Source organism: Oryza sativa, chromosome 5, assembly GCF_034140825.1.
Source record: "Oryza sativa Japonica Group chromosome 5, ASM3414082v1".
Classification (NCBI taxonomy): Eukaryota; Viridiplantae; Streptophyta; class Magnoliopsida; order Poales; family Poaceae; genus Oryza; species Oryza sativa.
Window position 1 is genome coordinate 29,698,414 of NC_089039.1, and position 24,491 is coordinate 29,722,904.

General features: G+C 41.3%; 3 protein-coding genes across 6 annotated transcripts; 2 read left to right on the forward strand and 1 right to left on the reverse strand.

Annotated features, from left to right (window-relative positions):
• The first annotated feature begins 21 nt into the window (after positions 1-21).
• DBB1 (DNA damage-binding protein 1-like) lies at positions 22-8,221 on the forward strand. Of its 2 annotated transcripts, none has more exons than NM_001402653.1 (19): positions 22-277; positions 608-656; positions 755-814; positions 905-996; positions 1,509-1,560; positions 1,701-1,763; positions 1,874-1,923; positions 2,433-2,508; positions 2,936-3,148; positions 3,255-3,361; positions 3,458-3,566; positions 3,981-4,181; positions 4,265-4,480; positions 4,779-4,889; positions 5,247-5,522; positions 5,600-5,874; positions 6,306-6,657; positions 6,863-7,147; positions 7,234-8,221. In NM_001402653.1, exons 1-19 carry the CDS (start codon positions 174-176, stop codon positions 7,813-7,815), a joined length of 3,273 nt encoding a protein of 1,090 aa, NP_001389582.1. In that variant the 5' UTR covers positions 22-173; the 3' UTR covers positions 7,816-8,221. The 2 variants fall into 2 exon arrangements, with proteins under 2 accessions (NP_001389582.1, NP_001389583.1); NM_001402654.1 differs by having other exon boundaries at positions 54-277; positions 755-870; positions 965-996.
• A 217-nt stretch (positions 8,222-8,438) lies between these two features.
• Positions 8,439-15,538, forward strand: LOC4339795 (uncharacterized). 2 transcript variants are annotated; one of them, XM_015783803.2, is made up of 19 exons: positions 8,439-8,659; positions 9,718-9,821; positions 10,187-10,273; positions 10,363-10,438; positions 10,554-10,628; positions 10,792-10,845; positions 11,325-11,384; positions 11,469-11,585; positions 11,759-11,853; positions 11,972-12,174; positions 12,371-12,468; positions 12,850-12,953; positions 13,029-13,194; positions 13,295-13,417; positions 13,539-13,621; positions 13,709-13,850; positions 14,015-14,041; positions 14,276-14,346; positions 14,422-15,538. In XM_015783803.2, the coding sequence occupies exons 1-19, from the start codon at positions 8,621-8,623 to the stop codon at positions 15,008-15,010; spliced, it is 2,313 nt and encodes a 770-aa protein (XP_015639289.1). In that variant the 5' UTR covers positions 8,439-8,620; the 3' UTR covers positions 15,011-15,538. The 2 variants fall into 2 exon arrangements, with proteins under 2 accessions (XP_015639289.1, XP_015639290.1); XM_015783804.2 differs by having other exon boundaries at positions 14,425-15,538.
• A 1,397-nt stretch (positions 15,539-16,935) lies between these two features.
• LOC4339796 (eukaryotic translation initiation factor 5B) lies at positions 16,936-22,848 on the reverse strand. 2 transcript variants are annotated; one of them, XM_015784199.2, is made up of 11 exons: positions 20,229-22,848; positions 20,026-20,133; positions 19,841-19,941; positions 19,659-19,749; positions 19,485-19,595; positions 19,331-19,396; positions 18,691-18,750; positions 18,058-18,615; positions 17,737-17,856; positions 17,532-17,651; positions 16,936-17,424 (listed from the first exon to the last, which is right to left on the reverse strand). In XM_015784199.2, exons 1-11 carry the CDS (start codon positions 22,695-22,697, stop codon positions 17,359-17,361), a joined length of 3,870 nt encoding a protein of 1,289 aa, XP_015639685.1. In that variant the 5' UTR covers positions 22,698-22,848; the 3' UTR covers positions 16,936-17,358. The 2 variants fall into 2 exon arrangements, with proteins under 2 accessions (XP_015639685.1, XP_025881089.1); XM_026025304.2 differs by having other exon boundaries at positions 19,485-19,749.
• Positions 22,849-24,491: the final 1,643 nt, after the last annotated feature.

A 24,491-nucleotide genomic window follows, 5' to 3' on the forward strand; every position in this document is an offset into this window, starting at 1 on the left:
CAACTACTCCAGTAGTACTACATTGGAGGGATAGGTCCCTGGGCGTTCCCCTCGCGTTGCGCTCTAGACTGTGCAGGAGAGACCACCCCCTCCCTCCTTCTAGAAGACTAGAACCCTCGCCATCCTCCCCTTCCCCCACCCTAGCGTCGGCGGCGGCGGCGGTGGCGGCGGAGATGAGCGTGTGGAACTACGTCGTGACGGCGCACAAGCCCACCAGCGTCACCCACTCCTGCGTCGGCAACTTCACCGGCCCCAACCAGCTCAACCTCATCGTCGCGTCCGTAATCTATTCCCCCCTTCCTCCCCCCTCTCGCCCTCCAAATCTAGGGTTTTGCTGCGTCACTCCCACTCCCGCCTCCCCCTCGGGGTCGGGATCGTTCTAGGGTTACAACGCTGCTCGCTCTTTTTTCCTCTGCCACCTCCACGCCCTTCGTTTAAATCACTGTGGGATGACACATTATTTGACGGGCCCTTGTTTTCTTTCTTTTGTTAAAACTCACTGTCTTTCATCTCTTTCTATATGTTCTTCAACTTAGATTCCCTGCTTGTTGGCTCTCTGCATATTCATTCCTTTACTAACTCTGCGCATGTGCTGCAAATCTTCCAGGAAATGCACCCGTATCGAGATCCACTTGCTTACTCCTCAAGGCCTCCAGGTCTGTGGTTCATGATATTTATTATTATCTACTACTTGCAAATGATTATGTCATGTGCTGCTCTAATAACATCATAACCTCTTCCCTTTTGTAAGCAGCCTATGATTGATGTACCTATCTATGGAAGAATCGCCACACTAGAGCTCTTCCGCCCTCATGTCAGCCAATTTACTGTTCCTCGACTTGCCATTCTGTTGTTGCCGTGCACTGGATGGTAAAACTAACACTATTTATCTTACGCCTTTCAGAATGAGACTCAGGACTTCCTTTTCATTGCGACTGAAAGATACAAATTCTGTGTTCTGCAGTGGGATGGAGAAAAATCGGAGCTTCTCACTAGGTTTGGTCACTTGCACTATTCTCTTTAGCTTACAAAGCAATGAGACTGCTTTTATAACCTTTTATAGACATAACATTGGCTTGTCAAATGGTTCAAATTGAATGTACTGTAAAATTATGGATCACTAGTCCCACACAATGCTATCCAGTCGTTGTCTAGCTGATTCCGTGTAGCATGGAAGGTCCTCATGGCCACCAGCTGCTCCTTGATAAAGGAAGATTGAGACTTCAAGAGTTAATCCTTGCCAAGCCAATGTTATGTCTACGGAGTCACTGCTCTCTGTGTCTATTGAGCCTCTACGCTGATGAGAGGGTCAACAGAGTGCAGATGGGGGAGGGAGATGCAATGACAGCTAATTTTGAGAGTGCGAAAGATATCCAGAGTAAAACGCCTCAATAACCATGGTCTCACAGTCTGTTTATAGAAGAAAATAATATTGCTACTCTCTGATAAATTTCAATAACTATTAGTCTTTTAACTGATAAATGATAAGTACTATTTGCAATATGTAGAGCGATGGGAGATGTTTCTGATCGCATTGGTCGCCCTACGGACAATGGACAGGTGTGTGGTATTTCCGAATTGAAACTCCAATGTTGGCTTGTAAAAATTGTGAAACTACCCCTTCTATGTAGATCTATATGCAATATATATAGGAATGCATTCTTTTGCCCTCTTATATTTGGCCAATTACTATAATGTAGATTGGGATCATCGACCCTGACTGTAGACTTATTGGTCTTCACCTCTACGATGGATTATTTAAGGTAAGTGTGCACCTTCTTTTTTAAAAAATAAAATAAAATGGGATTTGTCCTTGATAGCATGCTTTTTTTACATCTCCACTGAGAGAAGCTTTTACACCCTTGCCATCCAGGTTATACCGTTTGATAACAAAGGGCAGCTGAAGGAAGCTTTCAATATCAGGTATCAGGATGGCAAAACGTATAATCGAACATATTGGTTGATGGAAACATCTGTGTAGTGACTTAGTCAGGAAAAACATGTGCCACTAGTAATCGGCAACTAAATTGTTGGAGCATTTTGTGCGCTTAATGTGGGAGGGTCTTTCCTATCGTTTCTCTAGTTTGCTTTTGTTGGTGACATTCAGACAACCAAAATGTACATAAAGTGAAGCAAGCTCTTTTTTTGCTTTCTTTGTTTTTGTATCTGTGTTGCCTGATCTGCTTAGAAAAAGGAAAACCAAATGATTGGTGAAAATTTATTACTATAGTTTACATCTTTGCTGGCTAACACAAAACCTAACATTTCTCCTGGTAGACTGAAAGCTGTGTTGTGGTTGGAATGTATTTTTATGCTTTACATCTTCTGTTAAATATAACATTACCATTCGGGGGTTAATATTTCATTAAGGATGATGCATATTCGTACATTTGACCTTACCAGAGAGTAACACTTGCATTTTCTTTCTTCAGGCTTGAAGAACTTCAAGTATTGGACATCAAGTTCCTGTATGGCTGTGTTAAACCTACTATAGTTGTCCTCTACCAGGTTTGCTCAAACTTCACTATATTTTTTGTACCCTGCAATTGAAGTCTGAATCCAATGGGATAGTTTTGAACTACAACAATTGCCATGGTGCCTTTTCTTTGTATGTATTGTTATACTATTATTTTTTTAGTGTACAGTTGTATTAATCAATCTACATTTCACTGGACTTTGGATTTGCTATTGTGCTCAAGTGGTGCAAAGATTACTTGCTGTTACACACCTATAATCCACTGTGTTTATTTTGACTTAAGTGTAGGCATTTTACATAATAGGTTACTGTTGGTTTTCACAGGATTGAGAATTGAGATTGGTAGAATGCTGTTCTTTATTTACTTTTGATTTATTCAAAATATCTGCTGGTTCTCAGATCTTTATTTGACCATTGTGAGATAGTAAAAGATCTGATTTAATTTGCATGCTTTACCAGGATAACAAAGATGCAAGACATGTTAAGACATATGAAGTTGCATTGAAGGACAAAGACTTTGTTGAGGGTCCTTGGTCGCAGAACAATTTAGACAATGGTGCTGGTCTGTTAATACCTGTACCAGCTCCTCTTGGTGGTGTCATAATTATTGGTGAGGAGACAATAGTTTACTGCAATGCCAACTCTACATTTAGAGCTATACCAATCAAACAGGTAATATATTGTTCTCTTTATGGTTCTTAGATTTGTGGTGCCTACTGTGTGTGCAGGTATGTTGGCACTCCATAACTAATTGTTTTTGTCTTCCATTCTTGTACAGTCAATCATAAGAGCTTACGGACGGGTTGACCCAGACGGTTCGCGCTATTTACTTGGTGATAATGCAGGCATATTGCATTTACTTGTCCTTACCCATGAACGAGAGAGGTACCAGCTATGCACTGTTTTGAAACTAAAAGACTCTTGATCCATTTCTCAGTACTCACAAATATTCCCTTTTGATGTACTGGTTACTTTTTTAAGGGTAACCGGTCTGAAAATCGAGTACTTGGGAGAGACTTCAATTGCATCATCAATATCATATCTCGATAATGGTGTTGTCTACGTTGGTTCTCGATTTGGTGATTCACAGGTGAGTTAATAGCAGTTTGAATTTGAACTACAATGTACTCCCTCCATCCACAAATGTTACACATATTACTTTTGACACCAAGACCAAGGAGAAATTAAATCATCTTGGATGTTACAAAATCAAGGAGTGAATGCAAGCATGCAACCAATGGCTATTTAGATGACTCCTTGGGTTCTAATAAAACATTTAATTTATCTCTTCATTTAAGTCTTGAATACATAAAGACTACAAATAGGAATAACTTATTTGGAAAAATTCAAATGTGAAATAGGTGTAACTTTTGTGGATGGAGGGAGTAATGTCCCTTTTTGGGGGTGGTGGTCATGCCCTAATTTCAATGCATGCGTGTGCTTTATGCAGAAAAAGTAAATTTCAATTCGTTCTGTATGTTGACACAAATATTGTTGTTGACAGCTTGTAAAACTAAATCTCCAAGCTGACCCAAATGGTTCATATGTTGAAGTTCTTGAGCGATATGTGAACCTTGGACCCATCGTGGACTTCTGTGTGGTTGACCTTGACAGGCAGGGTCAGGGTCAGGTTGTCACTTGTTCAGGAGCATTTAAAGATGGTTCCCTTCGGGTGGTTCGGAATGGGATAGGTATCAATGAGCAGGTATTGAATTAAGATCTATCCAATATTGTCCAATTTTAGTTCTGCATAAAGTTGAGCTATATTATCTCTTATCATGTAATTAGGCTTCAGTAGAACTACAAGGGATCAAGGGTTTATGGTCGTTGAAATCTTCCTTCAATGATCCGTATGACATGTACCTAGTTGTGAGCTTTATAAGCGAGACAAGATTCTTGGCTATGAACATGGAAGATGAGTTAGAAGAAACTGAGATAGAAGGCTTTGATGCGCAGACTCAGACTTTGTTTTGTCAAAATGCCATCAATGATCTGCTTATACAGGTGCCTTTTTTAATCACTGCTTCGTTCATTTTTGTTGCATTTCTTGTAAGTAATACATCCATGAATTTGTGGGGTATGGAATTTGAAGGAACCCTATTTGAAATGCCTGAATGAATCCTAATTAACTAAAATAATTATTTTGAAATGATTTTGTTGATATTTGAGAGGCAAAAAGTTGTCTCGGTAAGTTGTATGTTCTGTGTTTTTATACATTCACTGATTTAGGTGGTTTCACCACTGTTGTGAACTGTTTTAATAAATACTTAAAAAGGGTGTGATTTTTTACTTTCAATGACAGGTTACTGCTAATTCTGTTCGTCTGGTTAGTTGTACCTCTCGGGAGCTAGTGGATCAATGGAATGCACCAGAAGGATTTTCAGTCAATGTTGCATCAGCTAATGCCAGTCAGGTAGGTTTCCTGGGACCCCTTTTTTCTCTGGGTAAGTTTCATCTCGTCAAAATGCACCTAGAAGTTACAGGCAGGAGTCATAAGCCAGACATGAATGTGAAACTTATTGAAAGATCTTTCGTGCATTTGTGCACATGCTACCCCACTTTAAGAATAAACAGTCCACTTTCGATGGACTTAAACTCTGAATCCAATGGCTGAACCACCATTTGTGTGCTAAAAGTATGCACTAGGGGGCACATATAAGCAGGAACTGTTAAAACTGCCAATATATTCTGGTTGGTAATCCTAAATTTTGGTGAATTTGACTTCTTAGCTTTTCATCACAGTTTTTTAAAGACATTATGTGTGTTGCAGGTTCTGCTGGCAACAGGTGGTGGCCATCTTGTTTACCTCGAAATTAAGGATTCTAAGCTGGTTGAAGTGAAACATATACAGTTAGAACATGAGATCTCCTGTGTTGATTTGAATCCAATTGGGGAGAATCCACAGTATAGCTCTCTGGCTGCTGTTGGGATGTGGACTGATATAAGTGTTAGAATACTTTCACTTCCAGACCTTGAATTAATCAGGAAGGAGAACTTAGGTGGAGAAATTGTTCCTCGGTCTGTTCTGCTTTGTACCTTGGAAGGGGTATGTTCTTGACCTCACTTCTCTTTTAAAAAAACAGGTAGCTACTTCTATTGACATATGCTTTCTATTCATTTCAGGTTTCATATTTGCTCTGTGCTCTTGGAGATGGTCATCTGTTCAGTTTTCTGTTGAATGCAAGTACGGGTGAATTAACTGATAGAAAGAAGGTTTCTCTTGGTACCCAACCGATAAGCCTTCGTACATTCTCATCAAAGGGTACAACCCACGTGTTTGCTTCATCGGATAGACCGACTGTTATTTATAGCAGCAACAAGAAGTTGCTGTATAGCAATGTCAATTTGAAGGAAGTCAACCATATGTGTCCTTTTAATACAGCTGCTATTCCTGACAGGTCTCTTCATCTCTGATATGCATCAGTTCTTTGTGCATCTTCTTGATTTTACACTGATATGAATTATGTACAGAGTGTTTTATATCTTTGGACAAATGTTTTCATTTTTGAACTCATAACTTATTACCGTTTATTTATTTGATATCCATCGCAACTTGTGAACCCCCTTTTTTTCTGATATGATTCATGTTTTGTTCCAACTTTTTAGCAAGCAACTTCCTTTTGTTCTTAAATCACAGGAAGTAGTGTTATCATCACTAATCAATCAAGACAGCAGATTGATTTCTTGCACAGCATATTCATATGATAAAAAATGCTTTTGTAACCTGCTAGTTATGCTCTGGAACCTTCTCCATCTCATTAGTAGAGCATTTATTTCGAAATGACGATTATACTATTTTTGTAGCAGTAAATTGAACTTTATCTTGCAGCCTTGCAATTGCTAAAGAAGGTGAACTCTCAATTGGAACCATCGATGACATCCAGAAGCTTCATATCCGTACAATCCCCTTGAATGAACAAGCACGTCGCATTTGCCATCAGGAACAGTCCAGGACACTAGCGTTCTGCAGCTTCAAGCACAACCAGACTAGTATAGAGGAAAGCGAGACACATTTTGTTCGTCTTTTGGATCATCAAACTTTTGAGTTCCTGTCAATTTATCAGCTTGATCAATATGAGCATGGCTGCTCCATCATTAGCTGCTCATTCTCAGATGATAATAATGTTTATTATTGTGTGGGAACAGCATATGTTTTACCAGAGGAAAATGAACCATCAAAGGTAATATGTTTGGTAGCTTGATGTTTTCTTACAGGTGTTCGATCTCATTAATAGTATTTTCAAATAAAAAAAGTTGTATTTTTGTTTGAAAAATAGGAAGTTCAAGATAGAATTTGGGTACTATAACTATAAGTGGGGTGATTACCGCTAACACTATTGGTTTCTCCTGCATATAAATACTTACTGTCAATGCCTCATGGTGTAGGGCCGGATCCTTGTATTTGCAGTTGAAGATGGCAGACTGCAATTAATTGTAGAGAAAGAAACTAAAGGAGCTGTCTATTCGCTGAATGCATTCAACGGAAAATTGTTGGCAGCTATCAACCAGAAGATTCAACTATATAAGTGGATGCTACGGGAGGACGGTTCACATGAGCTGCAGTCTGAGTGTGGGCATCATGGGCACATATTGGCTTTGTACACTCAGACTCGTGGCGATTTCATTGTAGTTGGAGACTTGATGAAATCAATATCCTTGCTCGTGTACAAGGTATGATTGTTTAATTGTTTACAGTGCAACGTATGATGCTATATTCCTAACTTCCACAGCTAACATTTTTTTTCCTGTTTGAGCAGCACGAGGAAAGTGCGATTGAAGAGCTTGCTAGGGATTACAATGCAAACTGGATGAGTGCAGTTGAGATGCTTGATGACGAGATCTATATTGGAGCAGAGAATAACTACAACATTTTCACTGTGCGGAAGAACAGTGATGCAGCGACAGATGAAGAGAGGGGCAGGCTGGAGGTTGTTGGAGAGTACCATCTTGGAGAGTTTGTGAATAGACTCCGGCATGGTTCGCTGGTAATGCGGCTTCCGGACTCAGAGATGGGCCAGATCCCGACGGTTATCTTTGGCACCATCAACGGGGTTATTGGGATTATTGCTTCGCTTCCACATGAGCAGTATGTATTTCTTGAGAAGCTCCAGTCGACTCTGGTGAAGTTCATAAAGGGCGTGGGGAACCTGAGCCATGAGCAATGGCGGTCGTTCCACAACGACAAGAAGACGTCGGAGGCCCGCAATTTCCTGGATGGTGACCTGATCGAGTCATTCCTTGATCTAAGCAGAAACAAGATGGAGGAGGTGGCCAAGGGTATGGGGGTCCCCGTTGAGGAGCTATCCAAGAGGGTGGAGGAGCTGACTAGATTGCACTAGGTCTCGATAATGATGATATAATTAATACGTAGAAGATGTTTGCTGGAACTTATTTCTGAAATGTATATTTTTTTTTCTACTCCAGTTTATTAAGCATGTGTTGGTGGGTTGAATGTTGATGCCGCTGGTGGCACAGGAAGAAGCATTCCTGTTAAGAAGAGTTACTAAGTTACCCATGTGGTTCGGTTGTAGATTTTACTCTGTTTTGTTGGTTGGATGGTCCAGTAATTAACGTTTGAGCTGCCAGTTTTAAGATGTACTCCTAGTAGTATTAGAAATTGTTTTCCTCTGTTGGTTGTGATTGTTGTGGTGGGCACGCTGTTTGAACACTTTGTACAAGGAGTTGTAAAGCAGGTCCCTCGGCTTGATTCTTGATGAGTATAGTAGTATTTTGATTGGTTGAGAACTGAGCGGCCCTGTAGGCTTTCAGTTTGATGAGTTCTTTTTACCCTCTCTGCTGAGAGTTATACACACACAGGCAGAGGAAGGAGAGAGTAGTAAGAAACAGGCAAGAGAATCCCCCGGCGTCCGGCAAGGCAACGCAACGCCAAATCGGGCCCCCAACAACGCCTTGCCTTCCTTCATTGCTTGTCTTCAGGCTCTCCTCCTAGCTCCCAGAGACCAGAGTAGTAGAGAGAGAGAGGAGGCAAAGCAGCAGCAGCAGCCGCAGCCAATACGATCCGCTCCTCCTCGCTCGCTCCTCGTCGACCTGGAGATTCCCCCCGCGCCGGCGCCGCCGATTTGATTCGCCCACCCCTAGGCCCCAGCTAGCTAGATCTGGTGCGGATCCCTCGCCGTCGCCGCCATGTTCTGGCGCATGACTGGTCTCTCCGCGGCCTCGCCGGTGAGTCCCTTCTCTTAATTACTCCCATCTCTTCTCTTCTCATCTCATCATGCCCGCCCTTGGGATTGCTATTGTATCGACCGACTACTTCCAATCCTCCCCGTTGCTCTCGCCTTCCCTACCCTACCCTAGGGTTTCAATAGCTGCGGGAGAGCGTGCCTGTTTCTCCTGCGCCTGCGCCTCCGCCTCCTTTCTCCTTCACGCATCCTGCAAGCTGCTCCACCAAATCTGCCAGCTATTGCTTTAGCACCCGCATCTTTCTTTCTTTCTTTCTTTCTTTCTTTCTTTCTTTTCTTTTCTTTTTTAAAAAAGGGATAATCCATCCCCTTTGTGCATCCGCTTGTTTTTTTTCGATTACAATCCAACAGGTATTTATGAAATCCAATCCAACATGTATTTTAGTCAATATTTCTATCTGATAGCTAAAAAACCTTAACTAGCAAAAGGAGCAATGGACCCAACCATAGTAAAATATATTTCGTTTCTTATGTGGGTGCCGTAATTGCTCTCCTTCACTCGCCCTTTGATGAAATGAAACAAATAGAGCAGGGAGAAAAGCTCCATTGATTAAAAGGGAGTTCGGTAGAATTAGGATGCCACTTCTTTCTAATGCTCTCCTTGCATTTGGAGTTATGACACCTCCTTTAGGAGTATCAACACTTGACCACATCACTCACGTATCACAGGACCTTGCTCTTCTTTCTTGTTTAATCCTTCCTTACAGCCATCCTCTTGTCTTTGGAATGTTTTCATTTGCGCTACTAGCTCGTTATGCTGTATTATTAACTTTTCTTTTACCATGTTGTGTTTTGTGCTAATAGAATTATCATCTGCAATGCTCCGCCTTTCTATTATTCCTAGCTGTAATTCTGTTATTTGCTGCTTGTTTAACAGTAATTTCCTGTGTTTTTTTATTCAGCTTGATCACTGGAATGTGTAAAGCGCTCAATTGCTTTTTTTTTTAACAAAAAATTCATTTGGGAGACACAAGTGAAATTATTAGTATACTATGGGAACATCTCTACCTAACCCGCCTAACTTTGTAATTTACTGGTCAGGTGGATACAATTCTAGACAAGGAGAACTTCACATTAGAAGAACTTCTTGACGAGGATGAAATAATTCAGGAGTGCAAAGCGCTGAATACTCGTCTCATAAATTTGTAACTTCCTTCCTCACCCTTTATTTTATTTCATTGCTTACTTTCTGCGCTGGAGCTATGGAAGATTTTTTGTATGCCTAAGGAACACTCGCATATCCAACCATGTATGCTGAGTCATTTGATCATTTCATCCCTTCAGACTTCAGAGAGAGATTCTTTTTCTAAAACTGTGTTCTTTTCCCATTGATGTAAGCTTTTCCTTAGCTGGTTCTTAATTAATGATCATTTACATCTGCACTACAAGCATAATGTAAATGTATGAATATGTTGTTATGTGGCTGCATTTGATTGACGATTTTACTGCATGCTGTTTCTTTTACCTTTGTAGTTTCTTTGTTCTTATTATTCTTGAATGTTGTCCCTAGCTTGCGAGACAAGGCTCAAGTGGAGCAATTGCTTCGTTACATCGTGGAAGAAGTACCAGAAGATTCTGAAAAGAAACGTTCTTTTAAGTATGCATTCTTTTGTCGTTTACCACCAAGTTTTGTAAAATAGCTTGTTGGTGAACCTTGCCTAACTTCAGTTATATAACTCAATGCAGGTTCCCATTCATTGCTTGTGAGATATTTACCTGTGAAATTGACATCATCTTGAGGACCTTAGTAGAGGATGAAGAGGTAAATATGTTCCCCTGACCCCTATTAACATATTCCTCTCGAGTATTTTATACTCCTCAGGCTGATAAACTTCATTCTAGCTGACCATCTCTTCCATTTCTTGTACTTGATGCAGTTAATGGATTTGCTTTTCTCATTTGTAAGACCTGGTCATCCACATAGCACATTGTTAGCTGGATACTTCAGTAAGGTACTATTTTTCTCCTGTGTTGGTTGTCTCTGAATCATTCTTTGACTTTTAAAGCTATCTGCAGTGGTTTAACTTTAATGTGCTATTATAAATTTGGACACTATTCTTCACACTGTTCATCAGCATACATGGCTTGTGGTCTCAGTTTGATCTCGTACTGTAGGTGGTAATATGTTTGATGCTGAGAAAGACTTCCCCTCTAATGAACTATGTCCAGGTATTGCTCATCTTTCTTACTTAAACATAGGTTGTCGCCAGTATGCTATTATTCTTGGTAATTATGAGCACATTTACTCATATTTTTTGTTTGACAACCTGAAACAACTTAGACTGGATTTGTAGTACTCTCCTCTGAAGCCTGATAGGTCATGAGCTACATTCTGTACGTGTAATTGTGGGTGTAATTTTGTGTGCATCCTGAAGTTTAAAGCTTTTTCTTGCTGATTGGATCTAGAAGTACCATGTGATAGAAAATGTTTTAGAACTATTGGTTCTTCAGTATTGTTTATATTTGCGATCTGCATTCCACTCATTTTATGTTTATAGGTTGCATTCTGTTGTATTTATTCTTTAAGCGGTTTGCACCAATCAAAATGTTAATTCTTACATGTAAGGTTGTGATAAGATACAAGCTTACGAATGCCTGCGTATTTTCCAATTATGGGTGCTCATATTTGTACCCCTTTCATTGTGTAGGAGCACCCAGACATTGTTGTCCATCTTGTTGATCTCATCGGCACCACCTCAATAATGGAGGTCAGCTGTTGTTAAATCCGTTCCATTCCTATTTTTTGCATGTTCATTTCATTTATTGATGCCATGATACTGCTTGTAAAACAGGTTCTGATTCGACTGATAGGTGCTGATGAGACCATATACTCGAATTATGCTGACACATTGCAGTGGTTAGAAAATACAGATGTACTGGAAATGATTGTGGATAAATTTAGCTCATCTGTAAGTTTCAAAGCTTGAGCACTTACTGACATGCTAAGTACTATAAAATGCCACTAGTTAATACTTAATACTAGTTACTCTCAGTATGGTGCATCTAGAAATATCTGATAAAATATATTGAATATTTTGACTAGAAAAGTGCTTATATATCATACACTATTTTAACCAAGCAGGATTCCCCTGAAGTACACGCCAATGCTGCAGAAATTCTTTCTGCAGTGACTCGATGCGCCCCTCCTGCTCTCGCTGCAAAAATATGCAGCCCAAGGTTTGTGTTTTAGGTTTTACTTAATATTTGATCAGAATCGTAAAATGCCGCACAGACAATTTCCTATGTCAACTATCATATGCATTTTTTTTTGTTTGTTTGTTGCATGCCATTTCAGTTTTGTTGGGAGATTATTTCGTCATGCTCTTCAAGAATCACGCCCCAAATCTGTCCTGGTTCATTCATTATCAGTATGTATATCTTTGTTGGATCCAAAAAGACTAGCGTCAGCCTCATACCAAGCATTTAGAAGTAACTTGAGCCATGGGACATTGGTTACTGCTAGTCCAGAGACAGTTGATGGTATGCTGGAGAGCCTAGGTGAGTGCTCTTCTTTTTTTTTTTTGATAGTATTATTAGGCTACTGCTACCTAAGTAGTTTCTCTCTTAGGATCTTAGTTCTATATACTGTAGACAACATCTGTCTTATGGTATATTGTGTTTTTGGTGATTTTTTTTAGAGAATCTTTAATATGCATTTCTTCTGCTTACTGATCTATCTGAAATCACATCGTAGGTGATTTGCTGAAGTTGTTGGATATTTCTTCTGCTGAAAATGTTTTACCTACAACATATGGATGTTTGCAGCCCCCTCTTGGAAAACACCGCTTGAAGGTATGGCTTCATGTAGTGAGTTTTTGTAATTGATAGTTTGTGTGCATGTTTCTTTATATTTTGCTCAAGCTAATCCTTCTTTGCTGAATACCCTGGATCTTAAGCTTTTCTAATTATTTGACGTAAAGCAAAAATCTTGCTTATGGGTACCTTGACTTACTTTTATTAATCTTGCCTCGGGATTTCTGGCGAAGTAATTTCTGATATATGCATGCAATTGAGTTCTGATGGTCTAAAACTATCGTGTCCCTTGCATAAGTCTCTTTTGTTAGTCTAGGCTTGCAATGTCCAATGAATCATTTCTGTTCTTTTGACATGTTCCTTCACAGTCCTTTCCTGTTCCATTTTGGTTTTAATGCGCGGTATGTTTGTTCCTCCCAGATTGTGGAATTCATCTCTGTTTTGCTGACGATTGGTAGTGAAACTGCGGAACAGGAGCTAATCAACCAATCTGCAGTAAAACGTTCCATTGATTTGTTCTTCCAGTAAGTGGGGCTATTTTATGTGCTCTTCTTCCTAACAATTGCAAGAGAATCATCACATATTGGTTCGTGCTGCAGGTACCCTTACAATAACTTTCTGCACCATCATGTCGAGAGTATTATCATTTCTTGTCTGGAAGTTAATAGATCCCAGCTGATTGACCATGCCCTTAATGAATGCAATCTTGTTGGCAAAATTCTTGCTGCTGAAAGAAGTTCCTCCCTGTCAACAGAATCTAACACAGTAATCTATTCCTGAATTCTTATGTCCTTCATACCCCTTGTTGCAAGACCAGATATACACAGGGTCCTGTATATTGAGTATTCTTATCTTCTATGTGCAGCCAACATTACTATCTGAAGGGAAGGTGCCTCCAAAAATTGGGAATATTGGGCACATAACTCGAATAGCTAATAAGCTTATTCAACTGGGAAATAGCAACAGCATAATCCAGTCTCATTTGCAGGTACTTTGAGTTTCTCTTCTTTCGTTAGCCTATCACTTTAGCAATTGCATGATGTACTTCTTGTGCATAATATCATCTAAACTTTATTAATTAGCTAACTTGGTGAATAATGTCTTTACAGGAGAACAGCGAGTGGGTTGAATGGCAGACAACTGCCCTGGTCAAACGCAATGAGGTTGAGAACGTTTATCATTGGGCCTGTGGGTAGGTTATCACCATGTTTTGTGATGCTTTTGTGATTGCGTACACTTGTCTTCGCTGACTTTTGGCTATCAATGCTTTGTGCTGCAGTCGTCCGACTTCTCTACATGATCGTGGTAGGGATAGCGATGATGATGACTTCCGAGACAGGGACTATGATGTGGCGGCACTTGCTAATAACCTGAGCCAGGCATTCCGGTATGGAATGTACAGCAATGATGACATTGAAGAGGTGATTGTCTGAACTTGCAGCAGCCTGAGCTTTGGTAGCATGCTAGAATTTACATACCTGAGGAAATGGGCACTGATGTCTTATGCTCTTATTACCTTCACTGATATAGTCCTCTCTAGCATTATGGAACATGTTAGTAATGTGTCAATGTTTGCTTATTGCAGGCACAAGTAATTGAACGAGATGATGAGGTATGTTAAAATGCTGTTTAGGACTTTAGGCTGCATCTGTTATTTGTATTGTCATTTGATCTGCATGTTCAATACTTCCATTGTTAAATGGTTTGTCCTTAAGACTTGTGGTCAGTTAAGTGACTCAAGATTTCGAATCTAGTACTAGTATAACAAGTGTGTTGTGTCCTGATGTCCAGCAAGTATAAATGTATTTTCGATAGTCTGAATTTCTGTGCTCCTGTTTCCTTTCAGGATGTCTACTTTGATGATGAATCAGCTGAAGTAGTAATATCTTCGTTGCGTTTGGGTGATGATCAGGACAGGTAATTTTGTTATCGTTTCGTTGTCCTGCCGTTATTACTATTACTTAACTTTCTTATATATTGTGTGTTCTACAGCAGCTCCCTCTTTACGAATTCAAACTGGTTTACCTTTGATGGTGATAGAGGAATAAATGACCGTTTAGCTGCCTCTGTCCCTTCTTCATCTCCCAATTCTGAAGAAACTTCTCTAAACACGGAGGAAACTGATGAGGTGCAAATTGGTGAGGACACTAGCATCGAGCCACAACTGGAAAGTGTCTCTCTTGAAAATGGCCCTGTTGAGGAGGCCGGGGACTTAGCAGATGTAAGTAAACAAACAGATTCTAACACGGAAGACGAGAAACTATTGTGCACTGAAGAGGAAGATTTGTCCAAAGAAGCTGAAGAATCTGAGCGACACGTGGATGTTCGAGATGGCCAGGTAGACATACAGGCAGAAGATGCAGCTGAAGGATCATGCGGGGATATGGGTACAGGGATAGCAGTGGATGAACCTGTCAGCCCATCATCTGAGCCCAACAATGCTTCGGCTGGAGCTTCACCAGACACAGGTGATATCCATACTGCTGGCTCAACTGGATCCAACGATTCAGGTGCAGAGTTGCATGCCAAGGAAGATTCACAGGATGGACAGAAAACTGATGAGCCCACAACAACAGAGTGAAAGTATGGTTGTGGTATGGATTGTACCATCAGACCAAAAGCAGCTACTGCTCGGCAGATCCTTCCAGAAGGTATGGTAGTACTCATGCCAAAGTCCCTAACCTCACATCTTGGCAATCATGGAGAAATCAGAAGCAATGAGTGCTGTGCAACAACATAAAGCTTTTGCTATCTGCAGTTGCAATTTGCAAACGAGCACTTCCATATGCCGACTGTCTCACCTCATCTCCAGATGCCTTGTCCTCAATTTGCATGGGACTCGTACCACGTAATGGTGGGAAAGTTGGTTTTCCTTTTTTGTTCAGACCTCACCTCAATTGGTGGTAGCTTTTGATGATCCGTTTCAGCTGGTTTTGGCTACGTTGGTATTTGTCTTGTTTCTTACGCTAGGGCACTCGAACTGTAGCATTGGCAGTGAGTTTTTTCCCTTGTTTCTTTTAAATTGGATTAGCTATCTCTGTATTGCTTAAGAGAAACATACGGCTGGCTTTTTCTCTAGTTAAATTAAGAGTATATTTGTTCTTCTGTTCGGGAGTGGATTCTATTCCCATCGACGATGGGATACCCTCTCGTGTACCTTTACCTTTCAAATTTGATGCAAATAGTTGTGAAAAATTCTGAAAAAAAAATTGGCGATGTAGAGTATAGTGATATCTACTAGTTCATCAAAATCAAGTTCAAATTCAACCTAAACATTGAGAAAAAAAAAAGATAAACTCAGATATAAACAGTACACCTTTACTTGGCAAAAACCATCTTGGGCCGTGTAGATACGTCCATACACCTTTACTGGGCCCATCAAAAGCCTTTACTATGCTTTGTCGTGGGCCTCTGCTGCTGATACTCCGTGTATGTATGTCAATTCATGGACCTCGATTAATGGTCCTGTATTTCTCAAAAAAAAAAAAGACTAATGGTCCTGTATGGTTCATGTGGCTCTACAATTCTCAACGTATTAACCTTTTGAAACTCCACCCAAATTTGTGACAACCGTTTTCATTAGGAGTGTTGCCTAAAAAAGTCGTGACTATTAGCTTTATGAACAAAAGTTTCGTGATTAAATTCGTGACTATTAGCCTTATGACCTTTTTTTTGGTGATTTTGGGCCATCGGTCTATAATTTCATGGGCTATAACTTTAGGCCAAAATTCCTATGTATTAATCTAAAAACACATGAATATTTATCTCCTCGAAAATTTCATGGCTATTAAACTTGGGACGGTTTGGAACAAAATTCGAACATATTTACTTTAGGACTAAATAATTAATTTTAGCCTTCGTCATATAATTTATGTATTATACCCTTTGATGAAAATTGATGTGTATTAGCCTTAGGAAAAGAGTGCACAAGAGTTTTTTTTTGTTTTTTGTTTATTTTTTACAAAATTTCACAAGAGATCATTGTGCACAAAGTTTGTGAATATTACTCGTGACATTTCGGGCCCAGGAAAATTTAGTGCGCAACGATTCCGATGCTAATACTCGTGATTTTTTTAGGAAATGGCTAGAGAAAATATTCATTTTTTTCATAAAAAGTTAAATACTCATAAATTTTGGCCCTGAAAAAAAATGTTGTGACTTTACCCAAAAGGTAATGGACAGAAATTTATCTGCCAAAGGGTGAAAATTACGAAAGTCTTAGGACCAGAATATTCACAAAATTAATACTCATAATTTTAGAGAAGGCCATGGCTTATGAAAATACACACGAAAGGCTAAAAATAGTAATTTGTCATAAGGTTAATATTTATATTTTACAAACATTGTGAGCATCGATCGTAATACTGATACTCATGACACATTAATATTAATACATTAATATTGATTATAAGGTTTTTATTCAGGAATGAATTTTATACGGACCGATCCCAATGCTAACACCATGTAGATCTAATGCCTTCGTGAACAAATGCTGAATTAATAGGCTTACCCAGTGTAAATATTCAGCCTGGTATATACTCCATTTGACTTACCGGCTGCCCTTTACATAACCACTCATACCAGGCAACGGGATGTGAAAACAGTTTGTGTTCAGGGAAAAAAAAAAGACAAACATAGCCTCTTTCAAGAACCCCTCAAAATCGGGTAGTTTCACTTATATTTGTAAAATGTTTGATCAACCGCATTTCGAACAAATTACAATAAAACAAAACCGTATCAAAATTGAAAAACTCCCTGGGCAGCTTGAACATCGGTGTGTCAGAATAGAACTTCTCAACCCGGCAAATCCAAGTCTGAGTAACGTGAAAATTTTATGGATGCTACCCCAGTAGCCCAGATGCCACCATTAACTTTTCATTTTTGCCGATTGGTGGACAGGCTTGAGGGGCTTCCGCAAGCTTAACGATTTTATGGTATCTTCAAGATGCTCTTCAACTTAACAACAAGTTTCCAGTCATCCATTGACAAATCGTCCTGCAAAAATGATTTTTTTAAGATCGTCAACGTGTAGTTTGGTACAAATAGATTCGGAGAATGCAGATCAAAATGCACAGAAACATAAACAATAAACGTTGACTTACTCTATAGTTTTCTTTGAGAAGATCAATAGATCGCCTTGTGATGCGACTAACAAGTTCATCTTCCATGTCAAAATGCCTACCAAAACTCTTCTGCTGCTCATCAGGATTGCTCCCAATAATCTGTTCACATCCCAGCAAACATATATTTAACAATATAATTGAATAAGAGAAGGATCAACAGCCACAAATTATCAGAAATACCAACCTTTATAGCCACCTTCTGCCCTTTTGTGGCCATGTCAACTTGCTTATGATTAATTTCAATAGATGCAATCTTCCCAATATCAATATATTCTTTAGTGGGTATGCATAGAGGTGTGCCCACCTAGATACAAAGGCAAATGAGTTAGCGGAACTGCACACCAGACATTTATTCGAAAAGATAAAAGAAAAGATGACTTCGTGAGTAACATAGCATCCCAGTCTTTGAGTATTTAAACTTTCATATGCTACTTGCTACTTCAACTACTTGCATTGGGATTGGAACCACACAAAAAAGACAGTGATAAATCACCAAAGAAAATACCTTGGCTATTCCTTCAAGGACATCAACACCTAAAACAATTGGATCCTTCTTGTTAAAAACACAATTTGGCATAATCTTGAGAACACAGGGGAAAACAGCTTCTTCAGCGCTTTCTTTCTTCTTTTCTTCCCTCAGATTCTTAATGTATGCAGTAAATTGATCAAAAAGGTGGTATATTATATCTGCTACAAAGATCCTCACACCAGACTCTTCTGCAAGATCACGGGCATCAGGCATCACTTTGACATCAAACGCCAAGATAGTAGCATATTCTTTCTTCCTCTCAAGCATAACACTGGCCTTCATAACATCTTTCTTGTGGACTGGCCCTATACTGAAATCACAGAAGGGAATATTCACAGCAGGGCTCTTCAAGAACTCAGTGAGAGCTTCCAATGACCCAAGGGTAGATGCCTGTACATAGACACCTTCGCCACTCTTATCAATCCGATTTCTAACCCTAGTCATCTCTTCCATCACAGCATCTTTTAGTCTGTCCAGATCATCATCAGGCTTTAACACATAAAGAGCAGTCCCTGCAATTGCATGTTCAAGACCCTGAAAGAAAGAGATCATTAAGTTAGTGTCAAAAAACTATATAATACAAGAAAAAGGGAAAGAAATTGGACGCACCTGTGCTGATATTTTAACTCCTTGTGCAGCTCTAATCTTCTTATGATGTTGGTATGTGCCCTGAAAAAGAAGTGTTTCAATTATTCCAACTTGAACACAAAGAGAAACTAATAGCAGTGAAAAAGTAATGCCATTAAAACAAAGTAAATGAATCAAAGTCCAAAGTCCTCTCGACGTTTAAAAGAGAACACGCGCGCGCGCACACACACAGAGAGAATGGCAGGTGGAAAGTACACAATTTGCTGGATTACGAATGATAGTGCGAAATAGGACCAACACATTGGTATCAACAACTGGTTTACTTAATTTGGCAAAATAATTTCAAGCCACTCAAAATAAAAGAATGGCATTGAGACCAACATTCTGGTACCTAGAATTGGTTACTTAATAAAGGTAAAACGATTTCAAGGCAGTGAAAGAAATGAATGGAACTGAAGTGAAAAACATGACTTAAAACCATCCTAGAACAAAAGGGAGCAGAATTGATGATCTCTCAGTGCAAAAATGATTCCAATGAAAGCTGTAAGTAGGTAGGAATAATAATTATAACCACATGATAATTCGGTTGCAACCTATACAGTACTTTACTGGAGTGAATTTCACAACTAAAACAAAGCTTGCACTATTATGGGACACGCACCTTAACTCGAAGCTCCCTCATTGGGTGTGGTGTCAACAAAGCTCTAACTGTTGTCACAATGGGTCCCTACATAAACATAGAACAAGAGCAGGCGGCAACTTCAATAAGCTGTGTTTGTTGAAAAACTGCATTTATAAAGAAAAACGTCTCTTACCTGCATCCCACACACAACTATTTGATCTCCTTCATGGAGTATACCGTTGACCAACACAACATCAACTGTAGTACCATGACCTTCAACAACCTTGACTTCCAGCACGGTACACTGAAACAGAAACGAGATAAGAATGCATGCTTTTATAATGACAAGTAAATTTATGCACCGTACCTGGACTTCATCAACGAAAGTAAGTCTTTCTTCCATCGTCTTTTGTGCCCATTGCACCAACAGAAGAAGCAGATCAGGAATGCCTTCACCACTGTTGAGAGAAGTGAACTATGTGTTGAGGCAAAGATGCCAATAATATCATAGTTGAATGAAGAATCAATTAATTCAGCTGTAGATCATACCTTATTGCACTGGTAGGCACTATGTTATATGTATCTTCCATCTCCTTGTTCTTGTAGTACAAAGCAGTATTCACACCTTGCATCTTGAATTGTGTCACAATCTGCATATATGTGTGATTGTATAAATACAACTGCTAGTGCTAAGTCATTTCTTTAAAGAAAAATCAAGATGGAAATTTACGCACATCAGTAAGCCTCATATTGAACTCCCTCTTAACATCTTCATTTTGCTGCCTCAAAGCCTTCCCAATAGGGGCATTTGTACACTTTTTCCAGCCATAAAGACGATCAACCTTCATAGAGATTAAGCCAAAAAACAATTGAGACATTAATAGACTGTAAGAAAAGATGAGGTCAAAGGGCAAAAAAAAACTCCAAAGCAATATACCTTATTTAAGGCAACGATAAAAACTGCATCACGGCTCTTCAAGAGATTCAGGGATTCAATTGTTTGAGGTTCAAGACCGTGCATAATGTCAACAACCAAAATAGCAATGTCACACAAACTTGAACCTCTAGAACGCAGATTACTGAACGACTCGTGACCAGGAGTGTCAATAACAAGCAATCCTGGAACCTTAAGTGTGGCATCAGCTTTAAGCTCTTTTGTTCTCTCTCTAATATTTTCAGTTGGGAAGTACGTAGCCCCAATCTGTTGGGTAATACCTCCAGCTTCTCCTTCTTGTACATTGGTCCGTCTAATACAGTCTAGCAGTTTTGTCTTACCAGTATCGACATGACCAAGGATGCAACAAATTGGTGAACGAAGGTCACTGCCATTCTTAGTCTCATCCTCTTTAATAGGTCCTTTCTTTGAAGCGCCTCTATTCCTCCTAGCATTTGCACTACTGGATTCGCCATCTTCCGTTTCACCTTTATTGGAGTTTGCAACCTTTTTTACAGTAGCCACTGTAGATTGTGCTTTAGAATTTTCCTGCTTCTGAACAGGTTCAGCAACCTTCTTGGCGACAGGGTTTGCCTCTTCCTCCTCAAAGGCACTTGTCTTAGGCAAATTGACATCTATATCATCCCAGCTCTTTGCATCCCATTCATCTTCATCTTCCTCCTCTTCTGGTTTCAATTCTTCGACATCCTGATCAGGTTCGGTTTTCTCAGATTCCTCCACTTGCAACTGAGATTCCTGATCCACTAACACATATTCTTCCTCGTCATTGATAGTTTCGTTAACTTCTTGTGGTTGTTCTTCAACTACCTTTGCAGTCTCCAGAGTCTTCTGTTGACCTTTTTTCTTCTTGGAATCATATATAGGCCTCTTCTTTGTCTCAGGGACAGCACCATCGGCTACTTGAAGTTCACTCTGCTCAAGGAATTGTCTCCTCATTGCTTCTAACCTCTTTGCTTCCTCCTTCTGCTTCCCAGTCAAGAGCTTACCCTCCTGCTTCTTCTTCAGCAACTTCTCCTTTTCTCTCTCCTTCTTCCTCCTCTTTGCTTCCTCAGCTTTCCTCTCCTCCTCCTCTTTCTTCAATCGCTCCTCCTCCTCTTTCCTCAATCGTTCTTCCTCCTCACGCTTCTTCCGTTCCTCAGCTTCCTGCCTCCTGGCAAGTGCCTCCTGCATCTCCCGCACGTGCTTCGGGAGCTTCTTCATGTCAACCTTCCCTTTAGGAGCTTCTACAGCCTTTTCCTCTTCTTTCTTAGCATCTGCCTCCTTAGCTGCTGCCTTCTTCTCCTTCTCCTTTTCCTTCTTCTTCTTCTTCTTCTTGGCTGCAGCAGATTCCACCTCTCCTTCCCCAGCCTTACCATCCTCTGCGGTTTCAGTATCTTCCTTCACCATTGCCGCAGCAGGTGGCGCCTGGGGCAGAACCTCCTTCTCCTTTTCTGCTGGCGTTGGGCCCTCACCAAGCTCAGCGAGAAGCTTATCCAAATCCTCCTCTTCCTGAGCTGTCCTTCCACTCTTCTTTTTTTTCTTCTTCGATTTCTTGCCTTCCGCATCATCCACACTGGTTGAGGCGGCCACATTACCCACATCTTTCACCGCCTCAGGCTCAGGCTCAGGATCGTCGACAGGAGGTGGCTGGTCCTCAAACTCTGCGAGGATCTTGTCTACGTCCTCATCATCGACGGTAAAGCCTCCCTTCTTTTTCTTCTTCTTTGATTTCTTTCCTAAGGCATCATCTGCATCAGGGGCAGGCACCTCTTCCACCGGCTCAGCCTCTTCGGTGGGAGGAGAAGTATCGTCGATCTCGGCGAGGAGCTTGTCAATGTCCTCATTGTCCACAGTAAAGCCGCCCTTCTTTTTCTTCTTCTTCTGAGGCTTTTTGGAAGCTGCAGCTGCAGCAGCCTCGTCGTCGTCTGCCTCATCAGCAGCGGCGGCTGGGGGCGGCGGGGCAGGCTTATCTAGGTCGAGGTCGTCGTGTTCCAGAGGGACTGGGCGAGCTCCCTTGTCCTTCTTCTTTTTCTTCTTCTTGGCTTTGCTGAAGTCGAAATCGAGGTCGTCGTCCTCGGCGTCTGATTTGGCGGCGGCATCGGGCTCGACGGGGGCGGGGGCAGGGGCGGGGGCCTCGTCGTCGTCTTCTCCCTGGTCCTCGTCGGCCGCGAGGGCGTCGAAGGCGCTGAAGGAGCTCACGGCGCCGCCGCCGCCCTTCTTCTTCTTCTTCTTACCGGTCAAGACGAGGTTGATGGGCTCCTCGTCGTCGTCGTCGTCCCCGGGCGGGGGCGGGGGCGCGGGGGGCTCGTAGTCGTCGTCGTCGGGCAGGGCGGCCTTGGCGCCCTTCTTGCCCTTCTTGCCGCCGCCCTTCTTGATGGGCTTGTCCTTGTCGGCGGCGGGGGCGGGGGCGGCGTCCTCCTGCGGGAAGGAGTACTCATCGTCATCGATGGCGACGTTCTTCTTGCGACCCATCGGCGGCGAGCGGGGGGATCGGCGGGGTTGGGGGTTGGGGGGGTGTAGGGTTTGGAGAGTCGGCGTGTGTGTGTTAGGGTTTGGGGGCGGAGATGGAGATGGAGATCGAGGTTCCTTTCCTTTGCTCCTTTGCTAATGCTACTCAGCAATCGGAAGGAGACGGGAAACCCACCCAACCCCCACCAAAAGCCCAAACGAAACGGGATACTGCTGTACTGCTCCACAATACAACCAAAACCAAAACAGGATGCGTTTCTTTATTGGTGAAAACGGAACGGATTCGGATGAATAATAGCTATACTATATCCTAAACCATATTTTTTAAGCGGATGCGGATGACGTATGGATGCGGATGCGGAGCGGATTATTTCGGACGTCGGATTCGGTGCGAACTCGGTTCAGAAACGGACAAAAAGTTATCGGATGTCAAGTTTGTATTCAATCCATACATCAAGAGGGCGGCAATACAATTTGCCCCAATACGATGGCAAAACATCATTAGTTCATTGCGTTCAGTTCAATAGCAATAGTATAACTATAAGTAATAAGTGTTCGGTTCAATAGTTCACTAGTCAAAATAATCCAAGATATATCCACGATCCATCAAAAACATAATATAAGTGTTCAGTTCAATAGTTCACCGGTTACTGCATAGCTTAAAATGTAAAAATAAAAGTCATCGGCATGAGGCAAGCCATACAAGCATACAACAACAGCAAGCATAGAGCAGTAGAGCACCCCTATGCAGTGCTACACGCAGCATACTGCATACAGGAATACAGCAGTAGTAGTACAGGTGTACAGCACAAAACACACAACAGTGAGCGGCGGCGCTAGCAGCCTCCTGCAGCCGGCGGTGGCGCTAGCCGAGGAGGAACGGCTGGCGCGTGTTGGGGAGGAGGATCGGCCTGGCGCGTGTTGGGAAGGAGCGGCCACCGCGCAGGGTCGCCGTCGTGCCGTGCCGCCGCGCTACTCTCTCCGACTCCTCGACTGACAACTGAGGGACGGCACACAGAGAGAGCCAGAGACGGATCTGGGGGATGAGGAGAGGATTAGATTAGGCCGGGTTGGGCTATTGGGCTAGCTAGGTGGGCCTGAAAGTTGTTGTGTGGTCTGAAATTTGCGGATTATCCGCCAAACAGTACATCGGATAATCCGATTAAAATATCGGATAATCCGCATCCGTCGGATATCGTTCATACCGCATCCGCATCCGGCCAGATATCTAAAAATCCTTACCATATCCTCACATCGGACAGATTCAGAGCGGATCGGATCGGATAATATCCGCTCCGTTTTCACCCCTACGTTTCTTACTACGCCTCCGCTTCCTCTTCGTTTTTATAATTTTTTTTTTCAATATGAATCATACTAATATAAACTTCACCCATCAATTTTTAACTCACTTTTTTTTAAAAAAAGCTTTGTTTGAGTGTATTAGAGACTTTAGAGTTCGTATCACGCAATAATGGACCTGTTTGGCTGCCTGTGCTGTGGTTGTGGCGCAGCCGGCACTAACAGTGCCGCACACACACGGCGCAGCCGCAGCTGCAACCACCGCAAATAGACAGCCGAACAGGCCCAACCATAACCAATCTCACTTGCATCAGGTTAGATAATCATGACTTGTCTACAGCTTACTTGCTCTAGATCTTTATCCATAGAGTTGGAGCCAAATCAAGAACTACTTGATTTTGATTGTTTTAAGAACAGGATGGGTGGATTTGCTATACAAAATACATACAAAGGATAAAGATATATTTCCCACCTCTAAAATTCTGACATTGTATCAAA

What these genes read in the sequence shown, in the direction of transcription:
- LOC4339796 (XM_026025304.2), bottom strand. Translation starts at nt 22,697, where the DNA reads ATGGGTCGCAAGAAGAACGTCGCCATCGATGACGATGAGTACTCCTTC. An exon ending in TAGTTGTGTGTGGGATGCAG is followed by an intron (nt 19,397 to 19,484) that starts GTAAGAGACGTT and finishes ATGTTTATGTAG; the next exon opens with GGACCCATTGTGACAACAGT. An exon ending in TTCTCAAAGAAAACTATAGA is followed by an intron (nt 17,425 to 17,531) that starts GTAAGTCAACGT and finishes TCATTTTTGCAG; the next exon opens with GACGATTTGTCAATGGATGA.
- LOC4339795 (XM_015783803.2), top strand. Translation starts at nt 8,621, where the DNA reads ATGTTCTGGCGCATGACTGGTCTCTCCGCGGCCTCGCCG. An exon ending in CCTTAGTAGAGGATGAAGAG is followed by an intron (nt 10,439 to 10,553) that starts GTAAATATGTTC and finishes TACTTGATGCAG; the next exon opens with TTAATGGATTTGCTTTTCTC. An exon ending in TGGATAAATTTAGCTCATCT is followed by an intron (nt 11,586 to 11,758) that starts GTAAGTTTCAAA and finishes TTAACCAAGCAG; the next exon opens with GATTCCCCTGAAGTACACGC.
- DBB1 (NM_001402653.1), top strand. Translation starts at nt 174, where the DNA reads ATGAGCGTGTGGAACTACGTCGTGACGGCGCACAAGCCCACCAGCGTC. An exon ending in CTTACCCATGAACGAGAGAG is followed by an intron (nt 3,362 to 3,457) that starts GTACCAGCTATG and finishes TACTTTTTTAAG; the next exon opens with GGTAACCGGTCTGAAAATCG. An exon ending in TCAATGATCTGCTTATACAG is followed by an intron (nt 4,481 to 4,778) that starts GTGCCTTTTTTA and finishes TTTCAATGACAG; the next exon opens with GTTACTGCTAATTCTGTTCG.